The following is a 16,539-nucleotide window of genomic DNA, read 5'->3' as shown; positions in this document are numbered from 1 at the left end:
CATTTTATTAAGACACTTTTAGAATTTTACAACCCTGGTGATATCCTGCTATTTGAAAGTCATCACTGTCACCAGTTGTGCCGTGATTAGACGAAGCTTGCCCCTTATGTCCATGAGTCTTTTTCATATGTATATCAAGCAGATTCTCTTCATAATATTTTGCCGAACACAGTTTACATGGAAACTGTTGATCGCTTGTGTGTCTTTTCATATGGTTTTCAAATGAAACACAAAATCTAAAATTTTTCCCACAAAAGAAGCAAAGAAAAGGATGTGCTTTTTTAATGTGCAAATTTAATGCACTCTGTTCTTTAAAATATTGTCCACATGCTCTGCATGTTTGCTGAAACACATCACATAGTTCATGAGGTTTACATGCAGACTGATGAATATTCAACTTTAACCGGGAATAAAATAACGTCCTACAATTACCACATTTGTAGGTTCCAACGCTGCCGTTAGTATGGTAATACTTCTTATGGACCTGTAAGAAAAACAACAAACTAAAACAAGACTTCAGTTCATGTAGGGAGCAATCGTTTAACCTCAAAAAGGTGGAGGGGGGTATGGTTTTTAAGTCAGATTAAGAATTTTTTTTTGCCTAAAGTGCAAACTTTAAAAAAAAAAATTTCAACGCTATAATCAATCAAACTATATTTTTAAAAATTAAACATTTTAAGGTATGGCATGGTATGGGGAAAATCTGTATTCAGAAGTGTTTTTTTTATGTCATCTGCTTGACCACAATATTTTTTTCCCATCCAATTGGGGATCAGAATAATTTTTTTTAAGGAAAATACCATAGCCCTGTTCCCTTGAAGTTAAAAAGTCTTTTCCTTAAACAAGACTTGAGTTTGGTTCATATATTGTCATACACCAACAATTACTGTTAACGTCATTTGGCATGAATTTTTACCGTTATTCGTCATGTAGTTACCTCCATTACAACCCTCATGTAAGTGTAATTTCATGGACAATGAACATCTCATTTGTCTGATATCTTCAAAACATTGCTCGTTTACAAGCCCCGCAAGTGGCAATTTTTGAAAGCCTTGCGCAATTACTTAAGATCTTTGTGCAATTAGTTTCTTTGTTGAATTAATGAGATGAAACATTGATCTCTAATAAAAAATTACGAACGAACCTGAGAAAAATTCTTAAAGGCATGTTTTTACCAGTCAAGGGTATAACTTAAATAAGTTATTAGAGAAAATAACATACATGTTGTTATTACAGATAATTTCATTAGTTGTCTACTCAAGTTTCTAGAATTTTCTTCATCTGTAGTAACATATGTTTATTATTTGTTAAATAATCATAAATATTTTTATTTTTGGTGGGAACTTGGGAATTCTAGAAACTTTGCGCAGTAACTTAATACATAGCCTTGATAACTAATTTTCAAATTATATTAATACTTTTTTTAATCAACCACGGTAGATCAATGAGACAAGGATTTAAAGCAATTAAACTTAGCTGTAATAACAAGGCTATAGTTATTACAGGCATGTAACTTATTACATGTAAATATATATGAGACACTTGGTAATTACTTGGAAGCTTGCACAGAACCTCATTACATGCTCTGATCATTATTTCTTACAATAAATTAAAATACATTGTGATTAAGCATGATATATGTCTGAGCAAAGGCTTTGAAGTTGTGTAGAGAAGCTGAAATAACACCCTTTAGTTATTACGGGCATATTTTTTCTGTAATAACATAGGTTTACTATGCATGAATGCCAAACTATGAACTATTATATCTTACTAAAGATTAGTACACATAAAGACAATAAAAATGTCAATAGTACTTGTAGACATTTCAACAAAACAGAGGATGTATATTGCCACTTTGAAACATGTAACATACATATGTTATCACAGTTTCTTTATATTTTAGCCCACAATAATGACATGTATGTTATTTTTTTCTAATAATAATATAAGTTATACCCTTGACTGTCATGACTGTTTACATCACAAAAACTTGAGAATTTTAGGGATTGTAACAAAAAATTACTTTCACATAAACAAGTAGATTTTTTAGAAAATTAAGGGGAGATTATTCAAAATATTAAGAAAATTTAATGAACATAACAAAATTTACTTTTTATAAGTATATTATTGATTACTTCTTCAAGTAAATAAAGATTACTTGAACAAGTAGTACCCTGGACTGACTTTCATGTCATTTAATCTCTAGTGGAGAGTTGTCTCATTGGGAATCATACCACGTAATTCTTCCTCCTATCATTAATAATACATACATCTAACGTTTGCTTATGATGATAACTCTTTCCACAAATTTCACACATAAACTCTGGTCTATTTTTAACTTTATGTGCACAATTATGTTGTTTTAGAGACCTCTCTGAAAAGAGACCTTTTCCGCAGACATCACATCTGTAAGGCATTTCATTACTGGGTATATGTATGCTCATGTGCTGGCTCAAAGACCTACTAGAACTAAAGATGACATCACAATGTATACATTTAGTGTTGAACTTGGATCGGTGAAAACTTGTTAGGTGCTGGTGGTAAGAAAATGTGTTTGAAAATTTCATGCTACAAAATTTGCATATTTTAGACTGATTATGCATATGAGCAGTGTCTTTTTCAGAAATGACTAGTAATCTTTTTTCTTCTTCCGGATCCTGATTTAATTGAAATCCATTTTCGTTTTCATTTTTTCCAGAACCCTTTTCTGTTGCATTAGGCAATGATTCAAAATCAAGCTTAAGATATGGTTTATCTTCATGATCATTTCCCTTGTTATCATGGTTATCAGCAAAATCGTCGGCTTTTTCTTTCACCGGTGAACAACTCATGTCCTCTTGTAATGAAGATTCACTAACATCAAAACAGGAAGCAGAATTACCAGTAGATGATGCACTAATATCATGAATATCAAGACAGGAAGTAGCATTAGATGATGCATCTTTGTGAGGAGAGGATGTAGAATAAGATGAAGCAAGATTACAAAAAGTTTCATTAAGCTTCTCTGCTAATGTGCGGTCTATAAAATACCTAGAACATTCAGAACATACGTACATGCAATGTACTTTTTTTAAATGTTCTCTCAAAGCCTCTTTTGTTTCAGCCTTCTTTTCACACAGAAAACAAGAATTTAATGACACATGGTCACACTTTCTACCACATTTAAAACACTCAAGGCTTACGAAATCCTCTAGTTTCTGATTTTCTAATGGTAACACATTAATACAACTACCACACGACAGATTACAGACTGTATGTGAATTTGTATGGTTATAGTAGCTCTGTAATGTATCAAACTTCTTTGTGCACAGTTTACAAGAATATTTAATAGGTGCACAATTTCTTAAATCTGGACTCAACCTGCTGTAACTGTGTTCGATACTATTATCTTTCACCTTTGTGTCCTGGTATATTAATTCTCTAAATGAATCAGAAACAACTTGATCTGCTAAGATTTCGGGAGGGACATGAATCATCACGTTTTCTTTAACAAAATTCTTTGTTCGTTCTTCTTTTGTTGGGAACTTGCTGCAATCTATTTTAGTTAAGACTACAGTTGAAAAAGGTAATAAAGGTTCCGTGGTTGGTGACATTTTCCATTTTTCGTCATTTTTAGATGTTTTATCTATTGAAAGATTCCTAGCTTCTGTTATATTTTTTATTATTTTCGTTAGCGGCAATACAGTTTCCTTTGTTGTTGAATTTTGCTTCATTGTTTCAACTATTAAAAGATTCCCGACATCTGCTTTAGTTTTTACTTCTTTCATAAGAGGCAACAGAGATTCCTTTGTTGTTAAATTTTGTTTTGATGTTTTATCCATAAAACGATTATCAGCGTCTGCTTTATTTTTTACTTCTGTAGTAAGAGGCGTACAAGCTTCCTTTGTTGTTGAATTTTGTATAATACCACCATACCTAAAATATTGAACGGTACAAGCATTGTCATCAATTTTTTTCGGTAAAATTGGGATACATTTTAAGGACACACGTGAAGACTTTTTTCTTTTTTTGTATTTTTTCCTAGAGCCACCTGAACCCTTTTTTCTTTTTTTGTCTTTATTCTGAGAGTTATCTGAATCTTGTTGGTCTGTAACTGTTTCAATATTGTTCCCAATCGAAACATAAATGTGGTCAGTTTCAGCCTTGCTTGTGCTTACATTTCTAAATGTACAGTTATCAACAGAATTATTCAAATTTGTTCTTTTATGAATGATGTCCTTTAGTTTTTCTTTGAGGACATTTGAATATAACATGTTGTGTTCCTTCCATCTGCCAGGGACTTCATTTGCACATTCAATGTTATCTTCAGTTAAGAAACTTGAACAGATAGTGTTGCAGTTTGTCATTTCTCCACCAACCCCAATAGAACCTTGGATGTTATCTTCATTTAAGACATTTGAACAGACAGTGTTGAAGTTTGTCATTTCTCCACCAACCCCAATAGAACCTTGGATGTTATCTTCATTTAAGAAACTTGAACAGATAGTGTTGCAGTTTGTCATTTCTCCACCAACCCCAATAGAACCTTGGATGTTATCTTTATTTAGGACATTTGAACAGACAGTGTTAAAGTTTGTCATTTCATCACCAACCTCAAGAGAACCTTGGATGTTATCTTCAATTAGGACATTTGAATAGGAAGTGTTGCAGTCTGTCATTTCACCACTAACTTCATTTGAATTGTGGATGTTATCATCACTGCAGGCATTTGAACAAGAGGGGCCCAAGCAGGAAGTGTTAAAATTTGTTATACCGACATTGTATTCATCTGAATGTTGAGAATTGTCTTCAATCTTGACATCTTTATATGAATGTTTAATTTCTTCATGGTTCATGTCCCTTTCTACTTTTATCTTAATGTCTTTAATGAAAAACATTGAGTTGTCTTTCCTTTGAAGCCATTTGCATGTATTCTTAAGAGAGCTATTTATTGAAAATGTTTTAAATTGTTCAACATTTTTCAGAGCTGTATAGTTCTCCAATTCACCTGGTAACATTTGCTGTTTCATCATGGGCATTTCACCTAAAAATGTAAAACAAAATTTCAAAGGAAATTAAATAAATAAAGTTTCACTATTTAATGAATGTTAGTCATTGTTAGTGTTGATTGCCATTTTGATCTATATATAGTCTTGAAGCTTAAGACCCATTGGTTGCCTAAGGCTGTTTTTCTTCTCTATTGTCAGGTTGTTGTCTCTTTGACACATTCCTCATTTCCATTCTCAATTTTGATAATCTCTTTAAAACTTTAGATAAAAATATAAAATAATGCATTCCATTATAAAAGAATATTTTATTTATAAATCAAAGCAATTGCAAGTTAATCAAGCTTTTCATTTGTTTAAAAGTATTTCTAAGCATTGCTGTAATGTTATCATGGAAGTTGTGGATCCAGGCCTAGGGAAGGGGGGGGGGGGGGGGGGAGGTTGCAGGTTCTGGTGGTTATAACCCCCCGAACATCACATTATTGTTGTCAGCCTATCAACATGATCAAAATGAAGGAATTTTATTATACATCTCATCTATGTAAAGTTATTATTATTTTATGCATATATTGCATCCTAATATGACATTCTCCTCTTGTTTCGGAAACAAAGCCATGTTCTTATTCCAATAGATCATGGGTTGCATATATAAAATGGATGCCACAATTAAAATTGAAATGTCGGTTGTAATTTTAACAATGCTGGAGATCAAAATGGACATTTGTGTTACTGCTGAAATTTTCGGAATCCAGATTATCCCCATACCTTAAAGTGTTAATTTTGAAGAAAAAAAATTTGATTGATAGCGTCCAAAACTAAAATAAATGTGGATAGTGTCCACATGTTCATGTGGACACAGATGATGCCCCCGCTTGCATATCATATAGTTATAAAGGGATATAACTGAAGAACGGTAAAAGTGACGCTACCCAAATTTGAACTTGATCTGAGTTTTGTGGTAGTAAGCATTGTGTGTAAGTCTCATAATATTTGGTTGAGGCTAACTTAAGTAGAGAACAGAAACTAAAAATTCAGCAATTTTTCTATTTATAAATACCCATAACTCTAGAACGGTTCAGCAATTTTTATGTTTATAAAGGGACATAACTCAAGAATGGTAAAAGTGTTGCCACCAAATTTCGTAATTAATCTGTATTATGTAGTTGAGGCAAACTAAAGTTAGAAAACGGAAACAAAAAATTAAACTGAGTTTTGTGGTAAAAAGCATTATATATACATTTCATTACATTAATTTAAGACAAACTCAAGTTAGAAACGGAAACGAAAATTTCAGCAATTTTTTCATTTGTATATGGGCATAACTCTAGAACAGTAATCAAAGTGCTTGTAAGCACTGAATGGTAAAGATTGCTTTAATTTATCAGTAGGAAGTAAAATTGAATATTGCATTGTATAAAGCATTGGTTGTAGTTGATTCAACTACCATTATGCACAAAGAAAGATAACTCCAATTTTCAAAGAAGACTTTAAATTATTTTTAGAAATGAAGGGTAAAAATTTATCAGTGGAAGGTAAAATTAAACATTGCATTGTATAAAGCATTGATTGTAGTTGATTCAACTATAATCATGGACAAGGAAAGATAACTCCAAACTTAAAAATACTTGATATTTAGAAAAAAAAAATGAAAAATTCAGCAATTTTTTCATTTGTAAAGGGCATAACTCTAGAACAGTAAAGGTGACGGCACCAAAATTCAAACTTGATCTGTATATTATATTGTGGTAATAAGCATTGTGTATAAGATTCATAACATTTGGTTGAGGCAAACTTAAGTTAGAGAACGGAAACGAAAAATTTAGCAATTTTTCCATTTGTAAAGGGGCATAACTCTAGAACGGTAAAAGTGACGCCACCAAAATTCAAACTTGATCTGTATTTAGTGGTAATAAGCATTGTGTATAAGTTTCATAACATTTAGTTGAGGCAAACTTAAGTTAGAGAATGGAAACCAACTTTGGGACGTACGGACGGATGTACGTACAGACGGACAAGGTAAAACTTAATGCCCTCTCCGCTACGGCGGGGACATAAAATATGTTCGCGGTCAGACAAAAAACCATAACCCCCTTTGAAGTTAAATGGTTATGGGTCATAAGTTCTAAATTTGCCTATTAAATTCAAATTATTTTTTTGAACATGCTCATTACTTTGCTTAACATAGGTAGGTAGGCATTACAGTAAACCAATTTGTTTTCGCAGATACTTTCTCGTTCAGCCTTATTAGCCCATTTTCCGGCGATTTAATTTGGTGCTATTAAAATTTACTTGATGTAGTTAAAAGTTTTACATTTTCGCAACAATTTATATTAAATAAAATAAAATCCTGCGAAAATTAGTTGGTTTACAGTTTATCTGTTTTCATTTTACACATCTATTTCATTCAGTGTAAAGATATTGACAAAAGTAATGCCATGTTAAAATGAGCAAGGATATAAAAAAAAAAAAAATGCGTTGCTAAGCGCAGCTGGATACGACCGCAGAGGTCCAACCCTGAACAGAAAAAATTCTTTCCCTCAAGATATGGTCATAATTACCAATTTAAATACATCATAAAAGTCTTAAAATAGAAAATGACATACATAATCATGGCTAAAATTAATATTCCTTTAATAGTAACTTCTAAAAATTAATTGACAGCTTATCACCTCAAGACAATACAACATCTTTATACAATTTAAAAGCAATGTAATGGAGGTAATCCAATTTAAAAAAAAAACTTTAAATGTATTTGGATTACCTCCCTAACACTGCTTTTAAATTGTCCATTAACCAGGAAATCCTTGTTTTCCTCCCTTAATTGCCCCTACTTCCTAAACAGTTTGAGCCATAACCCCCAAAGTCAATCCTAACCATTCCTTTGTGGTATGGAAATTTGTGGTATAATTTCAGAGAGATTCATACTCCGTTTCACAAGTTATTGTCTGGAAACTAGAAAAATACTTATTTTGGCCCTATTTTGGCCCCTAAGTCCTCAACTGTTGGTACCAAAACCTCCAAAATCAATCCCAACCTTCCTTTTGTGGTATTGAACCTTATGGTAAAATTTCATAGAGATCCATTCACTTTAACTAAAGTTATTGTGTGAAAACCAATGTGTCTTCCGACGACATCGACGCCAACGTCATACCAATATACGATCGCAAAAATTTTTTGCGGTCATATAAAAAGTGGTATGATTGCCAGTGAGATAACTGTCCACAAGAGACCAAATGACACAAATATTAATTACTCTATGTCACTGTAAGGCCTTCAACAATGAACAAAGTCCATACCGCCCAAGGAGCATGGCATGAAAAATATATTTTTTAAACTTACCAGTATTACAAAAGTCTTGAAACATTGATGACCATTTTGGATATGTTGATAAAAAATATCCACCTAGTTCTGTGGTCCAACTCATTACTGCTTCGTTGTTTTTCCCAGAAACTAAAAATATACATTCTTTTCCTTTTCGATTTAACTTTTTACCCTGGAAAAAATATAAATCTTAATCTTATACTTTGAAAAATACCAGTAATAATTTATCATCTAATTAAAAACAAATATTACGTGATTGCACTAGTATTCATTTATTCTAGAACAGAATAATAGGTATTGTTTGTAGGTGACTGAATGATTTTCTTAGATACACATGTACATCTTCTGTTTATGTAAGAAGGATAAGTGATGTATTTATTGTAAGACAGCTTTCCAACAACTAAAATGATATCTACAGCAGTTCTAGAGGTAAAAATGTGGTCTTCAATTGGTAAAAAGTGCAGATTAAAGGGAGAGAAAAATAGGCAAAAAAAAAAAAAAGAGAGAAAAATAGGCCTAAAAAAAGAGTGAAAAATAGACCTAAAAAAAAAGAGGATGATAGACAAAAAAGAAGAAAAGAGAAGATTGGGTCTTAAATCATGAAGAATAGAGAAACAAAGGCAAAATAAATAATGATTAGAGAAAAGTGGTCTGAAAAATAAAACAAAAAAGAAATAAAGGAGCCCGCATTCAAACCCTCATACAGCATATATGTAGGTCAAGCTCTAAATCTTCCTAATTTTAAGTTAGGATCAAATAAACAGATGCAATCAAAACCAAATTTTCCAGATAAGGGAGCTACCATATGATTTTTATGGGGGGGGGGGGGGGCTAGGATGAAAAATTTTGTCCTGCATTTTATTTTAGTTGTTAATCTCTGTCCTGCCTTTTTTTTTATTAGTTTATCCTGACTTAAATTGTCATCCTGCCCTTATTTTTTTGCAAAGTTGCTCATCCTGCTTTCTTTTTTTACTCAAAACTCCTGTCCTGCCTTTTTTTCAAATTTTATCCTAGCTCCCCATAAAAATCAAATGGTAGCTCCCTAACAAAAACAAAATGAGTCAATAGAAGACAACCACTGACAAGATGTAGTAGAGTAATAATTAACATTACTAATTTATCTGGACCAGATGCGCATTTTGAAAAATAAACGTCTATCTAGTGATGCTGGAGGCCAAAACATTTGAAAGTCTAAAACATAAGGAATGAGATATATAAAAAGGATTCCGTAAATAATGACTTTTTGTCATGTTGGGGATTTTCATGTGAATGCTGATGTTTCTGAGCAATTCATGCTGAAAATATCCCTGCATTTAAAATCCAATAAACAATAAATATAAATCATCAGCAATCCTTTCATTCTACACACATTCTCTGCTTTTTAAAATAATTATTTCCATAGGTACTCTGAAAAAAACCTACCAATATACTTTAATGATTCCGACAAAAGAAATGGATGTGTTATACACCATTTTGTAGATTATTTCATATAGATTTAAGACATAACATACATGTACATGTTTCAGTAGATAGACATTGGACAAATGGAAATATAACGAAAGTTTGTGACTGAGTGTTATTTCTCAAAAATGCGACCTGGGAACCTTGTGCTATATTATGGTATAAACATAAAGGTAATTTTCAGAGACAAGAGCCAATATTCATTTCCCTACATTGTGCATACCGGTAAATTAAATATATCACTATATATATATATCATTTTGTATATATAGCTAGCTACTGTTTTCTTGTAATTTCAACCCCTCAGATTTACCTGTGTATAATTCTAAAGTCTTGTGTATCAATAAATGTCTTACCAAAATCTCTAAAATATTCCACAATACTTCTTCATCTTCTAACTGTTCAAGGTCAACTGTGTAGGACATTGTGGTTCATTTAATCATCATTCCTACAAAGATTAAAATAATAATCATAAATATAATAAAGCTGTTATCAATATACATTTGAATGTTGATAAATTAATAAATAATTTAGAAACTACAGTACCAACTCCCTCATGCAAAGTTGACCTACATGTAAGATGAATTTGTCTTTTCTTTTTTGAATCCTTTTGGGTATATATGATATCGGAGGGTCTGGATTGGGTACATTGTAATTGTATATCCATTTCTGCAATTTTTCTCTATTCTTTAAACTCTTTTGGCCATTATTCTCAATTCTATATATTTAAGCACCACATTTGGTCCATTGTTCTCTTTTCTTTATATTTTTTGTCCATTATTCTCTATTCTGTAAAACCCAAGATCATTAGTAACAAAACTTTCTTGTTCCTGTATGTAATTTAAAAATATAACATGTTTCTGATTTAAGTAAAGTAATAGTGTTTGTCATGTTTGTCCAGAGTGAGAGAAAAAAAAACAAGTTAGAGAACGGAAACTAAACATTTTGTAATTTTTCCATTTATAAAGGGGCATAACTCTAGAACGGTTAGAGTGACGCCACCAAAATTCAAACTTGATCTGTATTTTGTGATAATAAGCATTGTGTATCAGTTTCATAACATTTGGTTCAGGCAAACTTAAGTAAGAGAACGGAAAATAAACATTTTGTAATTTTTCAGTTTATAAATGGACATTACTCTAGAACGGTTAGAGTGACGCTACCAAAATTCACACTTGATCTGTATTTTGTGATAATAAACATTGTGTATAAGTTTCATAACATTTGGTTAAGGCAAACTTAAGTTAGAGAACGGAAACTAAAAATTTTGCAATTTTTCCATTTATAAAGGGGCATAACTCTAGAACGGTTTAAGTGACGCCACCAATAAATTCACACTTGATCTGTATTTTGTGATAATAATCATTGTGTATAAGTTTCATAACATTTGGTTAAGGCAAACTTAAGTTAGAGAACGGAAACTAAAAATTTTGCAATTTTTCCATTCATAAAGGGACATAACTCTAGAACAGTTAAAGTGATGCCACCAAAATTCAAACTTGATGTGTGTTTTGTGGTAATAAGCATTGTGTATAAGTTTCATAATATTTGGTTGATGTAAACTCAAGTTAGAGAACGGAAACCAATTTTGGGACTTATGGATGTTACGTACATACGAACAAGGGTAAAACTTAATGCCCCTTCCGCTACGGCGGGGGCATTAAAACAATTTCCCAAACCCCATCACAGAATGGTCAATGCAAAAGAAGCATTTATACAGGATACACTTTATTTTTCTATTGAAATTGAAATAGAAAAAGGAAGTCCCTGTAAACTGGGTTTTTTTAACACCTGAAAACTGGGGTGTTCCCTGAAAACAGTGAATACCCCACTTTTCCTGACTTGTACCCAACATGATGATAGCACCTTATTTGTATTAGCACTTGGTTCTGGTGGGGTTTAGTCCAAACAATTATGATGTCTTTAAGCTTTCATGTAGATCTTGCCCCAAGTCGATCCATCGCAAGTCGTTCCATCCCAAGTCGATCCATCCCCAATATAGCAATATTCATAAGGAATAAAAATAAAGATATATATGAATTCAGTGTTAATGAATTTTATAATAATATAAAAGGTGGGCAGTAAAAAAGTTAGCCTTTGACGAATATTTAAAAATAAAATTTCATAAGATGAGACATTTATCATGTTTAATTGAATATTTAAAAAAAATTAAATTCCGTGTGGTGAACCAACGCCTGTGAAATCGTTTTGGTAGAGTCCCTGAAGTGGATACCTTGGTATGCCGGGTTGTCAAATCATGCAAATGAATGCAATCCTTAAATAATAATTAAAATTGACAACAACACTTCAAAAGATCTGCAATTTTATTATCTATGTCTACATGTTTCGCCTGCAAGGCAGGCTTCATCAGGACAATTTTTATACAGAATTTAATCCCTGAAGTACTCAAAGTGGTGCAAGAAATTTGACGTCGTCATGGTGAGAGAAACAATGAAAAGTGAAAGTAGCAATACAGAGTTATAAATAGATAAGATAAATATAGAAAATTAAAGTTTGTTTACAATGTAACTTGAGTTTGTTTTACTATTATATGATACATGAAATTGTTCTAATGGCTTGGTATTTAAAAAAAATGTATATTCAGATTCATATAGAAATATAATATTATTTTTTATATAAAATATTTGAATCACTTTAAATTAATACAGATGATTATGCAGTATAAAACAATTATGTTGATATATTTGTGTTACAAGTTTTCAAGACTATTGGGTATGCTTAATTATAATTTATTTATTTATAACAGAATTTAGTACCATCAGCATTATAATATTATAGTAGTAATTCACATTTTTTCAATTGAATGTGATTTTAACAAGTCCTACAACTGATGTAATGATAACAAATCGTTGCATACAAAACTGTACAAGCCGATCCCCAATCTGATGTATACAAACTGAAAATGTTTTAGTTTAAAGTTATAAAAACTTCTCAAATTGAGAATTCTGAAATTTTGTTTAATTTGCCAAATCCTTGCTATAAAAGAGGAGATAGGATGGGTTGTTCTTTGACTTCACTTACCTGCTGTCATTAAGCATTGATACTTTTTACAAATTCCATTTATTCTGATTCAAATTAATAATTTATAATTTATAAATAATTCATTATATTAACTTCAGATGATTTGGTGACATATTTGAATCAGGATAAATGGGGCCGGAATGACGATTCAAATATGTCACCAAAATCATCCGAAATTAATATAAATTATTCATTATTTTATTATGGGGAATGATCGACATGGGCCTGGATCAACGTGGGACGGATCGACTTGGGTAGGATCGACTTGGGGCCAGATCGGTTTGGGGCTGCAACAACCTGATACCGCCTTTAAAGGCTGTTTTAATCAAATTTAAATTTAATCAAAATTATAAAAAAAATTATAATAGCAATCGTAGGACATGTAGGAAGGCGTCGCAGAATAAATAAAAATATCCTTTCAAGACGCCATTATTATTTGGACTAGGTGGGGTTCATTAATCTAAGCAGAGACATATAATACAAGAGATTCGCAACTCGGCGAAATCCCGTAATAACACGCGGCCACTAGTTAAACCTCGCGAGATCTCCTTAGGTAATAAAGTCATTAATAAAAGTATTAAAAGTACTCGAAGTAAGGACGAATGTTTAAGCATAACATAAACTGTTTCAGTGTTAAATTTATCATACATAAGTACATATATAATTATTTATTTTAATGTAATTTTGATTTTAGATTTGTATTATTGAAAAAGAGACATAATTTGATATTGTATAAAAAAAATACTGATATTAAATAATTAACACTTGATAAATTGTGTCAGAGTTCATTTTATTTGATAGTTACATAATGGGTTTCTATTGAATATACACCTGTCTCGGAGACATAATTTCACAGTGTGACATGTATATTAGGTTTGAATTATTCGATGACCAGGTAAATCACGAACATGTTATAAATAATGAGTTTTAATTGACACCTTGTAAACAAGAAGTTGTCACACCACAGGTGTCCACACTCTTTCCAAAAATACAAGTCACAAAATGTATAATTAATTCACATGGAAAAAAACTTAATTTATTTGTTAATTAATTGTTAATCATGATAGGCTTTGTTTTTTATTCTTGATATTTATAAATTATTAAAATTTTATTTATTTTTATATTCCTCATTTATTGGGCTTTCATTGAGTTTTTTTTCCTGTAGGATTGTCGGTAAATGTTTGATTTCTAAGTGTTGTTTGACAGTTTTATCATATAGGCTTGCATTGAGTTGTTTTTTTAAATGATTGTCGGTAAATTTATGGTTTCTTCATGTTGGAAGTGTGTATTGAGAATTAATATTTAAGAAAATTACAATTAATTTCTCATTTGAATAAAGCTTCATTCATGTGCACGCAATATGGAAAATTCCGATTTTATTTCGTGGGATGACAATCTTAATTTCGTGGGATGACAATCTTAATAGTTACGACTTAGATATACTCCTAGTTGAATAAACTGATAACGAACTCTGTTGATAGTGAAAAGGACGAAAACATAAGCGAGAGACCCACCAACAAAAACAATTGACAATACTGCATACATAGATGGATATGTGTGTCCTCGAAGCAACAAAAAATCTATAAAAAAACACAGGTCATACATCAAAGCAACACGGAAGACACTATTTAAGAAGTATTTTATAACCTTGTTTCCACGAGACAATCATTTGTAGTGGTTTTTGTCTTTTAATCATTTGTAGCGGTTTTTGTTTTTTATTCTGTGGTAAAGAGATGGCAATTTAAAAGTAAGATTGTTTATGTGTATACATATACAAATCCTTGGTGTTAATAAAATCTTTTATTATCAAATATATATATATATATCTTTTGCAGTCACCATTGAAATGTCCTCAATACGATTTTAATTTAAAAATGAATTAGGTTCATGTTTTGAACGAGAAGCGTAGTCTGAAACGACAACAGATGCATATGAAGCTCATTCATAATATTACGACCAGCAGAATGTTTCCTTTACTAGGAAAATTTAACTCCTTTTGTAAATTTACAGCATTCGTTCATCTTGGCACCCTAAAAAGAAGAAAAAAACAATGACTTCAGAATAGGAGAAAACAGAGACATACAATACAATATATGTCTCTGGAGAAAATAAACAACTTTGCTATAAACAGAATGAAAAATGAATAAAATGTCTAACAAAATGCAGGCTATAAATTTCATAGTGCACAAAAAAGAAGGACTGATTTAAGGAAATTTGTCCATGAACAATTTCAATATTTAGCCAGTTTAATAAAAAATTTCGGGTATCAATCAGAAAAAATCGCCACATTGTTGGATCAAATTTTACGAAAATAGTCTTATTTTCACGAAACAACATTTGGGAGTACTATTGGCCCATAAAATTATATATTTATTAACATATTTTCAAGTTTTAAGAAAAAAATTGGGAGATCAAATGGTTTCTACGGCAATAGGTGAAGTAAAATGGGCCGAGTTTTAACTTTGTTTGTATTTGATTAATCTCATCATTAGAACACATTTTATCAATAACAAATTATTAGAATTAGTTTTTTGTAACTTTTAGATATACTTGCATGCTTTAGCTGTGAAAGGTATCGGCATTATCCATTAGAAAAATCGTGAGGCGTAGAACCTTTTACACAACAATACGGGTTATTACCCATAAATCCATCGGATTAATCGGCTTTCCGGTGGCCACGTCATTTCATTGGCTGTTATATAGACTCTACTAGAGTTGCGAATCTCTTGTATTATATGTCTCTGATCTAAGTAATTATGACGTCTTGAAAGGCTGATTTATTTTTTTTGCTTTGATGCTTTACTGCGATGCATAGCTTTTCAAGACTTAGTCCAACTAATTATGACGTCTGGCAAGGCTATTTTAATTTTTTTCTGGGACGCCTTCCTACGAATTATGACGTCTGGCAAGGCTATTCAAGAATAGGTGTTCATTTGTTTACGTTTAGTGATGTTAGTTTTGTGTGTGGTATAATTTTTGTGGAATGTTTGTTCTTCTTTTTCATTGTCATATACTATTGTGCGTCATTCAAGAGAAATATATAGCATGATACCTTATAGCTTATGTTTTAGTTGCCCCCATGGCTTGAGAAATTTTTGAGGTTTTTACCAATTTTGTTTAATTAAAGTGTCTGAGAGACGTCGATGCAGATTATGCGTCTCACTAATTAGCGACAAGAAGCGTCAAGAAGCGACAAGAAGCGACAAGAAGAATAAATTTAGCGACAAGAAAGACTATTTAGCGACAAGAAAACTTAAAAAAATATTATTAGAATAAATATATTAAAAAACATATGCATTGACAGCGACAAAGAGATTTTCATTTTTTTTTTATTATATTGATAGATGAAGAAATTAATGAGCCAAGATAACATTTGGTGGTTTGCCTGTGATCTGAACAATTTCTTTCAAAGAATTAATATTGATGACAGCTTGCATATATAATCAGCAATATTTTGTTTGTTTAATAGGATAGGTACCTATGTATTCTGCTATTGCTTTATTCATGGTTTCAAGAGAATGGCCAGACATTTTTTTTCGAACCAGCTGATTATTTTCAGTCTTGTAAGAATTACTTCTTTTCATAGAAGCATAATGACGCTTAAGGATGGACAAATTATAATCATGGTTGGAGTAAAGGATGCGTGTCCCTTATTGTATTGCTACAATAACAGTCAATTAACACCTATAACTTTGTACACGCGTCAGACTATACGTGACAACTACACACG

At 31.5% G+C, this 16,539-nt stretch overlaps 1 protein-coding gene across 1 annotated transcript; it reads right to left on the bottom strand.

Moving 5' to 3' along the window:
• Positions 1-476: 476 nt before the first annotated feature.
• Positions 477-15,948, bottom strand: LOC127722232 (uncharacterized). Its single transcript, XM_052229128.1, has 5 exons — positions 15,862-15,948; positions 10,124-10,215; positions 8,325-8,478; positions 4,031-5,023; positions 477-484 (listed from the first exon to the last, which is right to left on the bottom strand). Exons 2-5 carry the CDS (start codon positions 10,190-10,192, stop codon positions 477-479), a joined length of 1,224 nt encoding a protein of 407 aa, XP_052085088.1. The 5' UTR covers positions 10,193-10,215; positions 15,862-15,948.
• Positions 15,949-16,539: the final 591 nt, after the last annotated feature.

The sequence above is a fragment of the Mytilus californianus genome, unplaced genomic scaffold (assembly GCF_021869535.1).
Source record: "Mytilus californianus isolate M0D057914Y unplaced genomic scaffold, xbMytCali1.0.p SCAF_12, whole genome shotgun sequence".
Taxonomy (NCBI): domain Eukaryota; kingdom Metazoa; phylum Mollusca; class Bivalvia; order Mytilida; family Mytilidae; genus Mytilus; species Mytilus californianus.
The sequence above is the reverse complement of the archived record's forward strand: the minus strand, read 5'-3'. Positions and strand labels throughout refer to the sequence as shown.